Source organism: Sorex fumeus, unplaced genomic scaffold (assembly GCF_029834395.1).
Source record: "Sorex fumeus unplaced genomic scaffold, SorFum_2.1 ptg000111l, whole genome shotgun sequence".
NCBI classification, from domain to species: domain Eukaryota; kingdom Metazoa; phylum Chordata; class Mammalia; order Eulipotyphla; family Soricidae; genus Sorex; species Sorex fumeus.
The window spans coordinates 8,030,899-8,044,012 of record NW_026606168.1 but is presented as its reverse complement, the minus strand read 5'-3'; the positions used below and the strand labels follow the sequence as shown (position 1 = coordinate 8,044,012).

At 40.3% G+C, this 13,114-nt stretch overlaps 1 protein-coding gene across 1 annotated transcript in view; it reads right to left on the bottom strand.

Moving 5' to 3' along the window:
* Positions 1–1,717: 1,717 nt before the first annotated feature.
* The window catches only part of GALK2 (galactokinase 2), a 145,269-nt gene continuing 133,872 nt past the window's right edge, over positions 1,718–13,114 (bottom strand). The window contains exon 10 of the mRNA XM_056135382.1: positions 1,718–2,278. Coding sequence (XP_055991357.1) covers positions 2,071–2,278 — 208 coding nt within the window. The 3' untranslated portion in view covers positions 1,718–2,070. The remainder of the gene's footprint in view (positions 2,279–13,114) is intronic.

The window sequence follows — 13,114 nt, the reverse complement described above, 5'->3', positions numbered from 1 at the left end:
TTATCCCAAGGCTCTTTCCCTCTCACTGCCCATCCCCACACTCTCAGACCACAGTTCTACTGGTTGGATCTCAGGGTTGTTTCTACTGGGGACAGTTTATTCATGCGTTTTGTTTTTTTACACTTCTCAAACCAATGAGATCATCTGGTAAGTTTATCTTTTCTTTCTGAATTACTACACTTACACGACTTTCTCTGATTCTATCCAAGTTGCAGCAAACTGCAAAATTTCCTTTCTCACAGCTGGGTAGTATTCCACTGTATACCTGTACCACAATTTCTTTATCCACTCATCTGTTGTTGGACACCTGAGTTGTTTGCAGGTCTTGGTTTTGGTAAATAATGCGATGAACATAGGGTTCATACTTCTTTGGATTAATGTTTTTGTGTTTTTGAGTAGATGCCCAGGAGGGGAGTTACAGTTTCCCAGTATTTTATATGTGACTATTTTCCTTTGGAATAGATTACAACCAGTTTTTCCTTACCCTCTCTGAAACAACAGTTCAAATTGATAATATCCTATCTTTGTGGTGCACATTAACCAGCAAAAACAACCATAGAATAATAGAAAACTGTGACAATTTCCTGAATAATTCATGCCTTAAGATCAGTGCTGTCTCACTTATCAGCTTATATCAACAAAATGCTTTTTGGTCTGTCTTCATATACTTTACGTAATTCACATAATTGAGTGATAGCACAGCAGGTAGGGCATTTGCCTTGCACGTGGTCAACCCCGATTCGATTCCTCCATCCCTCTCAGAGCCTGGCAAGTTACCGAGAGTATACCCACATGGCAGAGCCTGGCGAGCTCCCTGTGGCATATTCGATATGCCAAAAACAGTAACAACAAGTCTCACAATGGAGATGTTACTGGTGCCCACTCGAGCAAATCCATGAACAATGGGGGGACAGTACTATAGACAGTGCTCTTTCATAGAATAGAAAATCCTCCTATATTTTAGCTGTAAGAAAAAATATCATTCATTTACCATTGCCGCATATCCAGATATTGCTGTCCAGTTCTGAGGAACACATACACACAGGTACCTACCAACATCAACCCCCATTTCAGATCCACTTTACTCTTTCATAACTCTTACCCGCACCTCCCAACCTGTTAGTCCACATATGTGCACTAAACTGGCCAGACAGGGTTTAAGGAAAGGGAGATGGGGAAGTTCTTGAACAGTTAGCATGCCTTGTGAATCTCTGCAGCATGTGGGAATTGGTAGTGCACAGGCAGGAAGAAAGTGAATTCATGAGCAGATTGGTAATCTGAATTGTCTTCCAGATATTCCTCAATTTCAATCTGAGTAGATATAAAGATTTGAAGTGTCTTACATTTAAGTTTCTCTGTTACATGACAGGAAGCTGAAGACAAAAGAATTGAAAATGTGATATAGCATGATTAAGACAATTTTTTAATGAGGCTGGGATTTTCATCATAAATTGACCTTTCACTGAAAAAAATTTAAGTGAAATTTCTTATTTGTTGATTGAGTGGTCCTCACATTCAAGTAAATGATGTCCTGGAATATTTTGTGATTCCTTAACATAATGTATTTTATATTATTTTAGCAGTGTCCTACAGCTTATATCGAGAGCAAACTCGATATTTTTGCATCACTATCACCATCTTCATCAATTATAGAAGACTACAACCTTGAAGAATTGCAAAAGAAGTCGGGATTAAATAATTAAGAATGTTGCATACATGCAGTTGTACTGGTTTAATTGCAGCAATATGTTTTATTCAAGGGCAATCCATGAGGTCAGTATTGAATGCTTTTTACCATTCATTTTAAAAGCAATAAATCTCAGTAAACCATCCTTAAGAGATCTGTCCAAGAATACTTTTGGCTCTTACTGGTAGAAAACATATTTTAAAATGGAAAAATAATCATTATGAAGCATAGAGAGCTTTCAACCATTTCTTTGGAAACAAATCTTGATAATAGCAACCATTCATCATAATACAAAACAGAAAGAGGATTAATTTACTGTGGCATACAAAGTCTTGCCAGTTTCTAAATGCCCTAAATAGTTTCTCTGAGATAGTTTGCATCGTTTAGGCCTCAAGGAAAACCAAAGCCCCACCTCCAGGTTTGGTGGCAAACAAACTCTGCTTCTCAGGTGCTAATCCTCGATTGCTTCTCTGATAATAAGCTTCATGGACATTTGCTAGGAAGCTGGACAGCTTGTCAGCAGGCACTATTGATACTGTACAGCCACCCCATCCTGCTCCGGTAAGTCGAGATCCTTGAGCCCCAAACTTCCTGAAACAATGAGAAAAAAGAAAAGAAATTAAAACCTTTAAGTGCAAGTGAGAACAATTTTCTTGGTGCTTACAGAACACAGAAGCTGCTCAAGTATACATAGTTCAAATGCCTGAAATTATAACATTTTACACTGCTTAAAAAAGCTTATCTAAAATTTAATTGTACCTAAAACTGATACTGGTTCTGACTCTAAGCCCTAAATGTTAGCAGTATGCCAAATTGATGAGGGCTCCACTGTTGTCTTGATTTAAAAAAACAACAATAACAAAAAAAGCTCCACTTGAAAATTTAAATAACAAGCCTAAAAATGATCAGGAGAAGATGTCTGAAAATTTTAAAAATAAAATAAAATAATTAATTAAAAATTTAAAAATTTTAAAAAATTTAAAAAAATTTTAAAAAGAAGAAAAATAGGCAATGGACATGATCAACATTATAAATCAGAAACTTTTTCCAAATATGGCATACAAAAATGTGAAATGCAAAGTCACTTGTACAAGTGAGGACTTTCTCCAGTGGCTATTCTTTTTTTTTTTTTTTTTGCCTTTTGGGTCACACCCGATGATGCACAGGGGTTACTCCTGGTTCTGCACTCAGGAATTACTCCTGGCGCTGCTCGGGGGACCATATGAGATGCTGGGGATTGAACCTGGGTCAGCCCCGTGCAAGGCAAACGCCCTACCCACTGTACTATCGCTCCAGCCCTACAGTGGCTATTCTTTAAGGCTGGCTATTCTACATGAAAGAATTGGTGCCCTCCAAGAGACAGCTGAGATTTGTGTTGACTAAGTTTGTTAACAAAGAACATGTTATTAAACTCTAGGTCAATTTGTCTATTTAATATCTAATGGGAAGCGATACAGACCATCCTGCAGATGGGGGTGGGCGGGGTGGGGATACACATGCCTCTCCAGGTTCCTGTGTCTTTGAGAGCTGACAGTTCAACTGAGAAGTTACCATCAGACAAAATGTGTGATTGGAATGGAAAAACTCTATAATCCACCACACATCGTCATTAACCAGGTACAGTTTCAAACCTAAGATTTATACCAAAGTGAAAGACCCTATACAAAGAATTGTTCATCTTTAAAAGGTATCTGGATTTAAAAAAAAATACGTACTTCCAATTCTTCCTGATAAAATTTACTACAAATTTATATCCAACTAAAAACTCTAGGGGTTGGAGCAATAGCACAGTGGGTAGGGCATTTGCCTTACACGTGGCCGACCAGGGTTCAATTCCCAGCATTCCATATGGTCCCCTGAGCACTGCCAAGGGTAATTCCTGAGTGCAGAGCCAGGAGCGATGCCTGTATATCGCTGTGTGTGACCCAAAAAGTCAAACAAAACAAACAAACAAAAACCCTCTATAACTAACATAGCACAATTTCTCCGTTTTCCCATCTAAATTAGCAATTTTTTCTTGGAAAATATCAGTAGACCTTACAGGCATCAGAATTATTATGTAACAGTAATTAATTTTACCCTCAATGATTTTCTCTATTGATTTCATTTATCATCTGTTTCATTCATTAAAATGTGGTTTTCCAGTGAAAATAGATATTTAATTTAAAAAGCTGCTTGTGAATAAATAAGGATTACTCAGCTCCTGTCCTATGACACAAAAATTTAACTGAGCCTATTGTGTAGAAAAGTTTCTTTGTCCCTGGGATTCAAGGATTATTCTGAGTTCCTACACTGACAACAAACCAGTTTGCGATCTGGCACTTAAACACACACACACACACACACACACACACACATACACACATAGAGACACACACATGAACCTTGGACCCAAGCAACCTGCTGCAGAGATGGCTCTGGACTTTGCAATAGGCACTTTCGCCGGACCACTCCAGACGGGGGCAGGTGCCATCCCTTTGCCTGCTCCCTAGGAATCCCAGCGGTGGCCATCTTCTAGAAGTCAGTGACAAGCTCCAGGTATGGGTGGCAGTGGCTGCAAACATCAGGCCTCACGGGACAGGGGAGAAGTGGGCCCTTCTCCTTCCCTCAGCCCCAGTGGGACTCTGAGATGACACCCACATACAGCCACCATCTACATAAGCTCCCACACGACCATGATTCAGAGACACACACATGAATCTTGGAAGCGAGCAACTTGCTGCAGAGATCTCTCCAGACCCTAATTATTAAAATTTTAGAATTCCTAGAATGTGCAGCCGCTCTCTGCGCAACATCATATTTTATCCATAACAAGCAATACAGAACAAATTGTCTAGCGTTGCCTTTTTGGCAGGTAAGAGTGGTGGTGGGACTGGTATCAAAATATCGAATGGAACCAAAGTAGCGCTGTAGCACTGTCCTCCCGCTGTTCATCAATTGCTCGAGCAGGCACCAGTAACGTCTCCATTGTGAGACTTGTTACTGTTTTTGTTTTTTTTTACATTTCTTTTTTTTTTTATAATTTATTTCTTTATTGCATCACTGTGGGAAAAGTTACAGAGCTTTCGGGTTTAGGTCTCAGTCATGTAAATATCAAACACATTTCCCTTTACCAATACTTATTTTTAACCGCGAACCCCAATAGAACCCCACCTCCCACCCCTCCCAATTCCTGTGAGGCAGATGAGTTCTAGTTAATACTCTATCTACTTTGACTAGATACATTGTTTCGATAGAAGATGCACAATTATTGTTTAGAGTTTACGACCCCCCCCCCCAATCAGACATGCTGAAAAAGCGTTATGAAATGATTTGATTTCTACAGCTGGGTTCAAGAATTAAATGTTGTCACGGCCGTGCGGTTTTGGATTTCTGCTATTTTACTTATTAATCCTGGAAGTATTTCTATTAAAAGTTAGATAGTTAAGAGATTGGTTTCTGTGCTCTGGAGTCGTGGCCGTGCCGGAGAGCCGCTCGTGGGGGGCAGCTGGTGACCTCGGTCGGGCGTGAAGGACGGCCCATTACGCCCCCCTTCCCATGAGGTCCCTGCCGCCCCCACCCCCGGCTCAAACCTGCTGTCCACAAGGCTCCCGTGCGGCCGCCATCTTTCTTTCCAGAGAGGATTGGGCGAATGGGTTGTTACTGTTTTTGGCATATCAAATACGCCACGGGGAGCTTGCCAGGTTCTGCCATGGGATACTCTCGGTAGCTTGTCGGGCTCTCTGAAAGGGACAGAGGAATTGAACCCGGGTCGGCTGCGTGCAAGGCAAATGCCCTACCCACTGTGCTATCGCTCCAGCCCAAACCAAAGTAGAGAGAGAGTACTGTGCAAATTGTCTGCCACACAGGCAGGGGAAGGTGTGGAATGAGGGGGCTGGGGGGCAGGCTACTGAGAATTTTGGTGATGGAAAACATGCACTGGTGAAGGGATGGGTGTTTGATGATTATATGACTGAAGCTCAAACATGAAAGCTTGTTACTGTACCTCACACTGAATCAATAAAAAGGGGGGGGACCACATATAGATCATGCTGGAAAAATAGCACAGGGGCTAAGGTGCTTGTCTTATACCCCATTGACTGTGATGAAATCCCCAGCACCATATATGGTTCTCTCCAGGCACTACCAGAGATGGTTCCTGAGCATCACAGAGTGTGGTCCACAGACCCAAAACAAATAAACAACAACAAAAGGTCACAGGCAGTCACATCAAACTATTTATTCTTCTGGAAGCTGCTAAGAAAAGCTGAGGTGTCACTAAAACATTTCTGGAAGATCCTAAAATTTAGGAGTCCACACTGACTGTGGCATGGTCTTGAAAACAATGTGCTTTCTCTACGCGACTTTCTAAGACCCCAAATCTGTATTTTGCATGGTCTTCACATGACTTTGAGACATATTTTCTTACACTTTCTCACGTGAATGGTTTTTGAAAGCTGTGGTTTCAAAACTGAACCTAAAGAAAGCTGAGAAACTAACTGGCTGCAAAGCACATAGGAATTGTGCCAGAGGGCCTATTTTCCTGAGTCTCCTGCCAGTTTCCAGAGAGCAGAAGCCAGAAGTCTTTCTAGGTAAATGCACTCACTTCTGAGTCTCCAGAGCTGCTCTGTCACCACCCTGCCTACTGCAGAGGAAAACGGACTGGATTGCATCAACTGCATGGTCTGAAATCATTAGGTCTCAGAGTCCCCAATACAGAAAGAGACGCACTATTATAAATAACCTTCTGCCCCTGAGTCAATGACACTCCTGATCACAAATCGGAGGGCTGCCCTAGGAGCTAGTCAGCAAGCAGTCCACCCTGCTCTCCACACCCAAAGTAGAAAGGTCCTGTCTGCAGACATATATTCAGAGTGCTTAATATGCCCTTTGGGATATGCCATGAAACTCCAAAAGAGATCCAACAGTTAGAGAAATGACGAATACTTGAGCCAAGTGTGTTTTCACCTTTGCATGTTTTCCCCTGGGAGAGTGGGGAAGACATTAAATATATAGCTCCTGAACTATTAGGGAATATAAGAGTTATGAAAACTCAAATCCTGAAATTCCCTGAATACGATGTGCAAGGATTGATCAAAACTGCACAAGCAGGGCTGAAGTGATAGTACAGCGGGTGGGGTGCTTGCCTTGCATGACTCCAACCAGGATGCCATCTCCAGTATCCCAGATGGTCCTCAATAGGAGTGATCCCTGAGCACAGAGCAAGAAGTATGTCCTGAGCACCACCAAGTATGGTCAAAACAAACAAACAAACAAAACACAAATAGACTCTACCTTAAAAGAAAACCTTTAACTACATGGGCTGGAGCTATAGCACAGCGGGTAGGGCATTTGCCTTGCAAGCAGCTGACTGGGCCAACCCAGCTTCGATTCCTCCACCCCTCTTGGAGAGCCTGGCAAGCTACCGAAGTATCTTGCCCGCATGGCAAAGCCTGGCAAGCTCCCTGTGATGTATTCGATATGCCAAACACAGTAACAACAAGTCTCACAATGGAGACGTTACTGGGCCCACTCGAGCAAATCGATGAAAAAATCAGTGACAGTGACAGTGACAGTGATCTACAACACAGATTAAGAAGAAAGACGGATAGTATAAAGAATGTTCCCTTTGATCTCCTGGTACTTATCTCGACTATTCTTGGGTGTTTGTCTCCCATTCTGTTTCTTTATATTCCCCAGATGAGTGCAGTCTTTCTATGTCTGTCCCTCTCTTTCTGGCTCATTTCACTTAGAATGATACTTTCCATGTAGAACCACTTGTATGTAAATTTCATGACTTCATCTTTTCTAACAGCTGCATAGTATTCCATTGCGTAGATGTACCAAAGTTTCTTTAGCCAGCCATCTGTTGTTGGGCACTCGGGTTTTTTTCCGAATTTTGGCTATTGTGAACAGTGCAGCAATGAACATACAAGTGCAGATGTCATTTTGACAGCTTGGAAGTTGGCAGTACATGCTGGGGGGAAAAAGCTGCTCAGATAGAAAAGGGAACACCAAGTAAAGGATGTTTGAAGGATTTGCTCGGGATGTGAGATGCGTGCTCAAAGTAGACTATAGACTGAACACAATGATCACTCAATACCTCTATTGCAAACCACTACACCCTAAAGGAAAGAGAGAGCAAAAGGGAATGCCCTGCCACAGAGGAGGGATGGGATGGGGGGGATATGGTAGAGGGGTGGGAGGGCTACTGGGATCACTGGTGGTGGAGAATGGGCACTGGTGGAGGGATGGGTATTCTATCATTGTATAACTGAAACCCAAGCACAAAAATTTATAAGCCTACAACTGTACCTCATGGTGTTTCACTAATAAAAATATATAAATAAATAAATTAAAATAAAATAAATTAAAAAAAGAATGTTCCCTTTGATCCCTGCATGACTTAAGAATATAATTAAATAATTTTCCGAACCTCCCTCTCAATATAACCCGCCTAAAAGGTCTTGTTCACTTGTTTTGGGCCCATATTGATGCGTAGCCAAGAACTACTCATGGATCAGTGCCTGGGGGTTGCTTCTGGTGGTACTCAGGGTACCATATGGTACTGGGGTCAAACGTGGATTTCCAGCATGCAAAGTATGCACCCACACCGCTGAGCTATCTTTCTGGCCCTAAAACATCCTTCTTTTAAATGAACTGATAATAAAGCACCTGCTAAGGTAAAAGGCACAGGACAGAGACTGGATAGAGACGAGATCTAGTCAAAGAAACCCAACCTTAAATGATCACTCTGGTCAAGAACTGAGTGCTGAAAATAGGTAAAGAGATATACATGATAACCTTCCAGTACCTGTATTGCAAACCCCAATGCCCAAAAGGTGAGAGAGAGAGAGAGAGAGAGAGAGAGAGAGAAGAAAAGTGGGGGTGGGGGGCAGGAGGGAAACTGGGGAAAATCGGTGGCACACTGGCAAAGGAACAGGTGATAAAACATGGTATAACTGAAACCCAGAACAACTTTGTAACTGTGTATCTCATGGCGATTCAATTAAATATATATATATATATTTAAAAACAATCACAAAACTTTAAAATATAAATAAATAAAACCCAACCTTGCTACACTATAAGGAAGGAAAGCAAGAGGTTTTCCTTTCTATTTCAATTAAATTCTACTTATTTTAAAATAAGTATACAGTTATATACTATAAAGTGAATACTGTATCAATTATTTCAGAAAATCTTGACTCAGATACAATTATATCTAACTCCCTAACCCTCATTCAACATAATTTCATATATTTGGTGGTTTCCAATGAATGGTTGATTATCAATAAATGATTATAATATCTGCTTTAAAATATCTATATATATATATTCAGACCACTTTTTTATTGTTAGAGAGACATTAAGTGTCAAAGTTAGATAACTTTAATTAGGTAAAGTATAATAATGAAGGGAGAAGTTGATGCTTACTCAAATATAATTTATCTCTTTTAACTGAAAAACACAAAAAAAGCAACTCTTAGACTCTATGAAAAATATGGGTCCCAGAGGGCAAGGAAAAGGTGAGTGAGAGGAATGACAAAAAGGGTCATTTATGTTACCCTAATGGCAAAGGAGCTTTGGGAGAGGGTGTGGTGAGATATATACACATACAGAGGGTTTTAAACTCTACTCCTGAAACTTTATGATACTGTAAGCCGATGGTAATTAAATTTGTTAAAAATAAAAGGTGGAGAAACAGTCAAAACAAAGAGATAGACATCTCACACCACAGAGACTGACACACATCCAAAACAACAAAAGCAACTGGTATTGTCATGGATGTGGGGAGAAAGAGACTCCTTCACTGCTGGTGGGAATGCCGACTGGTTCAGGCTTTTTGGAAAATAATATGGACGGTTCTCAAAAAACTAGAAACTTAGCTCCCATTTGACCCAGCAATACCACTTCTGGGAATATATCCTGGAGATGCAAAAAAAGTACAGTAAAAATGACATCTGCATGTGTATGTCTATTGCAGCACGATTTACAATAGCCTGAATCTGGAAAAAGCCCAAGTGCCTGAGAACAGATGACTGGTTAAATAAACTTTGGTGTACCTACACAATAGAATACCATACAGAAAAGATGTTATTAAAAGATGAAATTATGAAATTTGCATATAAGTGAATGAACATGGAGAGTATCATGCTAAGTGAAATGAGTCAGAAAGAGAGGGACAGACATGGTATGACTAAAACGCAAGCATGAAAGTTTATAAGTCTGTAACTGTACCCCACGGTGATTCACTAATTAAAAAAAAAAGAGATATGGAATGGCTGCACTCGTTTGTGGAATATAAAGTAACATAATAGGAGACTAACACCTAAGGATAGTAGAGATAAGGGTGAGGAGGTTTGTTCCATAGCTTGGAAGCTGGTCTCACATGCTGAGGGTGGGGTGGGGAGGTGTGGGGAGGGAAGGCAGCTGGGATAGAGAAGGGATGATTGGAGGACTCGCTTGGGATGGTAGATATGTGCTGAAGGTATACTACTATGGACCAAACATGATGGCTGCTTAGTACCTGTATTGCAAGCCATAACACCCAAAAGGAGAGAAAAGAGGGAATGTGCCTGCCACAGAGGCAGGGGGTAGGAAGGTGTGGGGTTGGTGGGAGGGATACTGGGAACATTGGTAGTGGAGAATGGGAACTGGTGGAGGGATGGGTACTTGAGCATTGTATGACTGAAATGCAATCATGAAAGTTTTTAAGTCTGTAACTGTATTTCATGGTGATTCATTAAAATACATTTTTAAAAAATAACACAAAGAGATAGAAACACAGAGGGTATAGTATATACCAGAAATCGCACATACCCAAATATTGGTAGCATGTGAGGTACACTGGCTCAGAAGAAACCAGCAGAGATCAATTCATCTAGGACAGTCAACTCTGTGGTAAGGAATTTAGATTCTGGGGACATGGGAGGCTTTTATAGTGACAGGAAAGATATGTCTTTAGAAATAACTTTAGTAACTGAGTGAATGATTAAATTAGAACAAGAGGGGACTTTTTAAAAATAAAATACATATATATATATTTTAAATAACAAAATGCAAATTTAAGAAATGGCTTGATTTTAAATTATAACTTAACAACTGTGAAACCAACTCAGTTATATGTGTGGTAGGCAGTACTATATAGGCAAGTATGTGTGTATAACTACAAGCATTTAGTAATATGCAGAATGTATTCTCTATGTGGAAGGACTTCTAAGTTCTGTTCTAAAATCTAGGATCATCTGGCAAAAATCTTAGGAAAATATAGATATTCCAGAATAATTACTATGATTTTTGGGGGAAAATTTTTGGTTCCAACTTATTCTATAAAATTCTACTGCAATAAGGTTTAAAACTAAAATACAAAGAATCATACTAAAGGTTTTTGCATACAAACACTGAAAACATGGATATGTCCTTCCACATAAAAATACAGTAGGTGAAGGGAGGGAAACTGGAGAGATAGTATAGTCGGAGGGGTGCTAGCCTTGCATGCAGGCAACCCAGTTTGATTCTTAGTACCTCATATGGTCTCCTGAGCCCATCAGAACTGACCCCTAAGCACTGCCAGGAGTTAGCAATTTCTTTCAAAAATAAACAAAAGCAATAAAGGACCAGAGAGAAATTTGGGTAATGTGCTTGCTTTGCAGGCAGTTGACCCCCATTCAATCCCCAACACCACATGTGGTCCCTTGAGCCCCACCAATAGTGATCCCCTGAACACAGAGCCAAGTGTTACCCCAGAGCACTGCTAGGTGTGACTCAACCACCCCCCTCCATATAATAAACACTCTCAGAAACATTCATTTAGTTAAAATTTTAGACTTTGCCTATCCTATAATTATTTTTCCATATACCTTTAGTGTGGGGCTGGAGCGATAGCACAGCGGGTAGGACGTTTGCCTCTCACGTGGCCGACCTGGGTTCAATTCCTCCATAACTTTCTAGAGAGCCCGGCAAGCTATGGAGAGTATCTCGCCTGCACGGCAGAGCCTAGCAAGCTCCCCGTGGCATATTCGATATACCAAAAACAGTACAACAAGTTTCACAATGGAGATGTTAACTGGTGCCCGCTCGAACAAATCGATGAACACCGGGAGGACAGTTCTTCAGTGCTACCTTTTGTGTGTAAGTTATTGCTTGTGTAAAATTATAATTTTAAATGCACGTATATTTATATAATTATTTAACGAATTATTTAATAGAATATAATTATTCTATTTAATGAATCGAGGCAATGAGCAGACGGCCCAAAGAGAAGTGAGCATCTAAGGGTGGCGGAAGTGGCTCTCTCCATTTTTCTTGGAAAACTGTGCAGATTAGTACTTAGCATTGGAAGGAAAGCATTCAACTGTGGATTTGCATCTCAGTCTCCTCAGTTCTGACCTGTTAGGAGAATGGATGTAGGAAGCAGAGCAATGTGGCTGTTGAATAAAGTGCTGGAAAGACTTCTGAGGAAGATAGCCAACTAACTGCTGGAACCTTTGTTGCTTGATTAAATTGTGTTATTCATCTTCTTCCTTCATAGCTTGGGCAATAAATAATTTTTCTCGGGCAGAGCTAGAACTCAGCCTTCCTCACATTGAGCCTCGCTTTCCTCTCCTTTGCCCACAGAGCAATGAATCTTCTCTAATTTCAGTAAGTGTCAAAGTAGAAATAAAAGGCATTAGCTACTTTTTCTTAAGTATAACCAGGGAAACCGATAGCAAATGAGTTTTCTCACATACAATTAGTCAGTTTCAAAATTGTTTTGTGTTCTCAATAAATTCTACTTTAAATTGTAGACATTTCTTAAAGTTTACATTTTACTGATTAAAAACATAATTGAGAAAGCTTCATCTTTTTCCTTCTTTATTATACTTTGTTTCATATAATTGAAGTTTTCTAGCATTAATTAATTTAAAAATAAATAACAAACAGCCAAACTGCATAAGGGTAGTTTTCTTCTCCCTCCCTTGTCTTGTCTTTGGATTCTAAACTGATTTTCTCTTAAGACTACAATTAAAAAAATTTTTTTATAATTAAAAAAAAAAGCAAGCATTTTGTTTGCTGTGGTCTCTTCTATTCTCTCAACCCCTAATCCCCTCTGTGTACTTGGGTCATGAAGCAGCTTCCTATGAGATGCCCTATAGTTACCTTACAGTATCCTCTGAACAGCCAAGCACAATCACAATAGGATTTAGCTTGTATATAAAATGACCTGAGTATCAGAGGCATCAGAGTCCTTCAATTAGGCTGCTTTCTCATGCAGGCAGGCCTTCAGAAAAACTAAGGAAATTTTCAAGTGCCACAAGTAAACCTACAGATTGTCTTCAAGGTCTTTCCCTCTGAGCATGCTTCAGTTTCCACCTTCTCACCTCTGGTCTCTGGGAGGTGACCATCTACTCGCCCACCCAGTCTTCATCAGACCCTCCTTATGGTACTAATCTCTCTCATGGGACC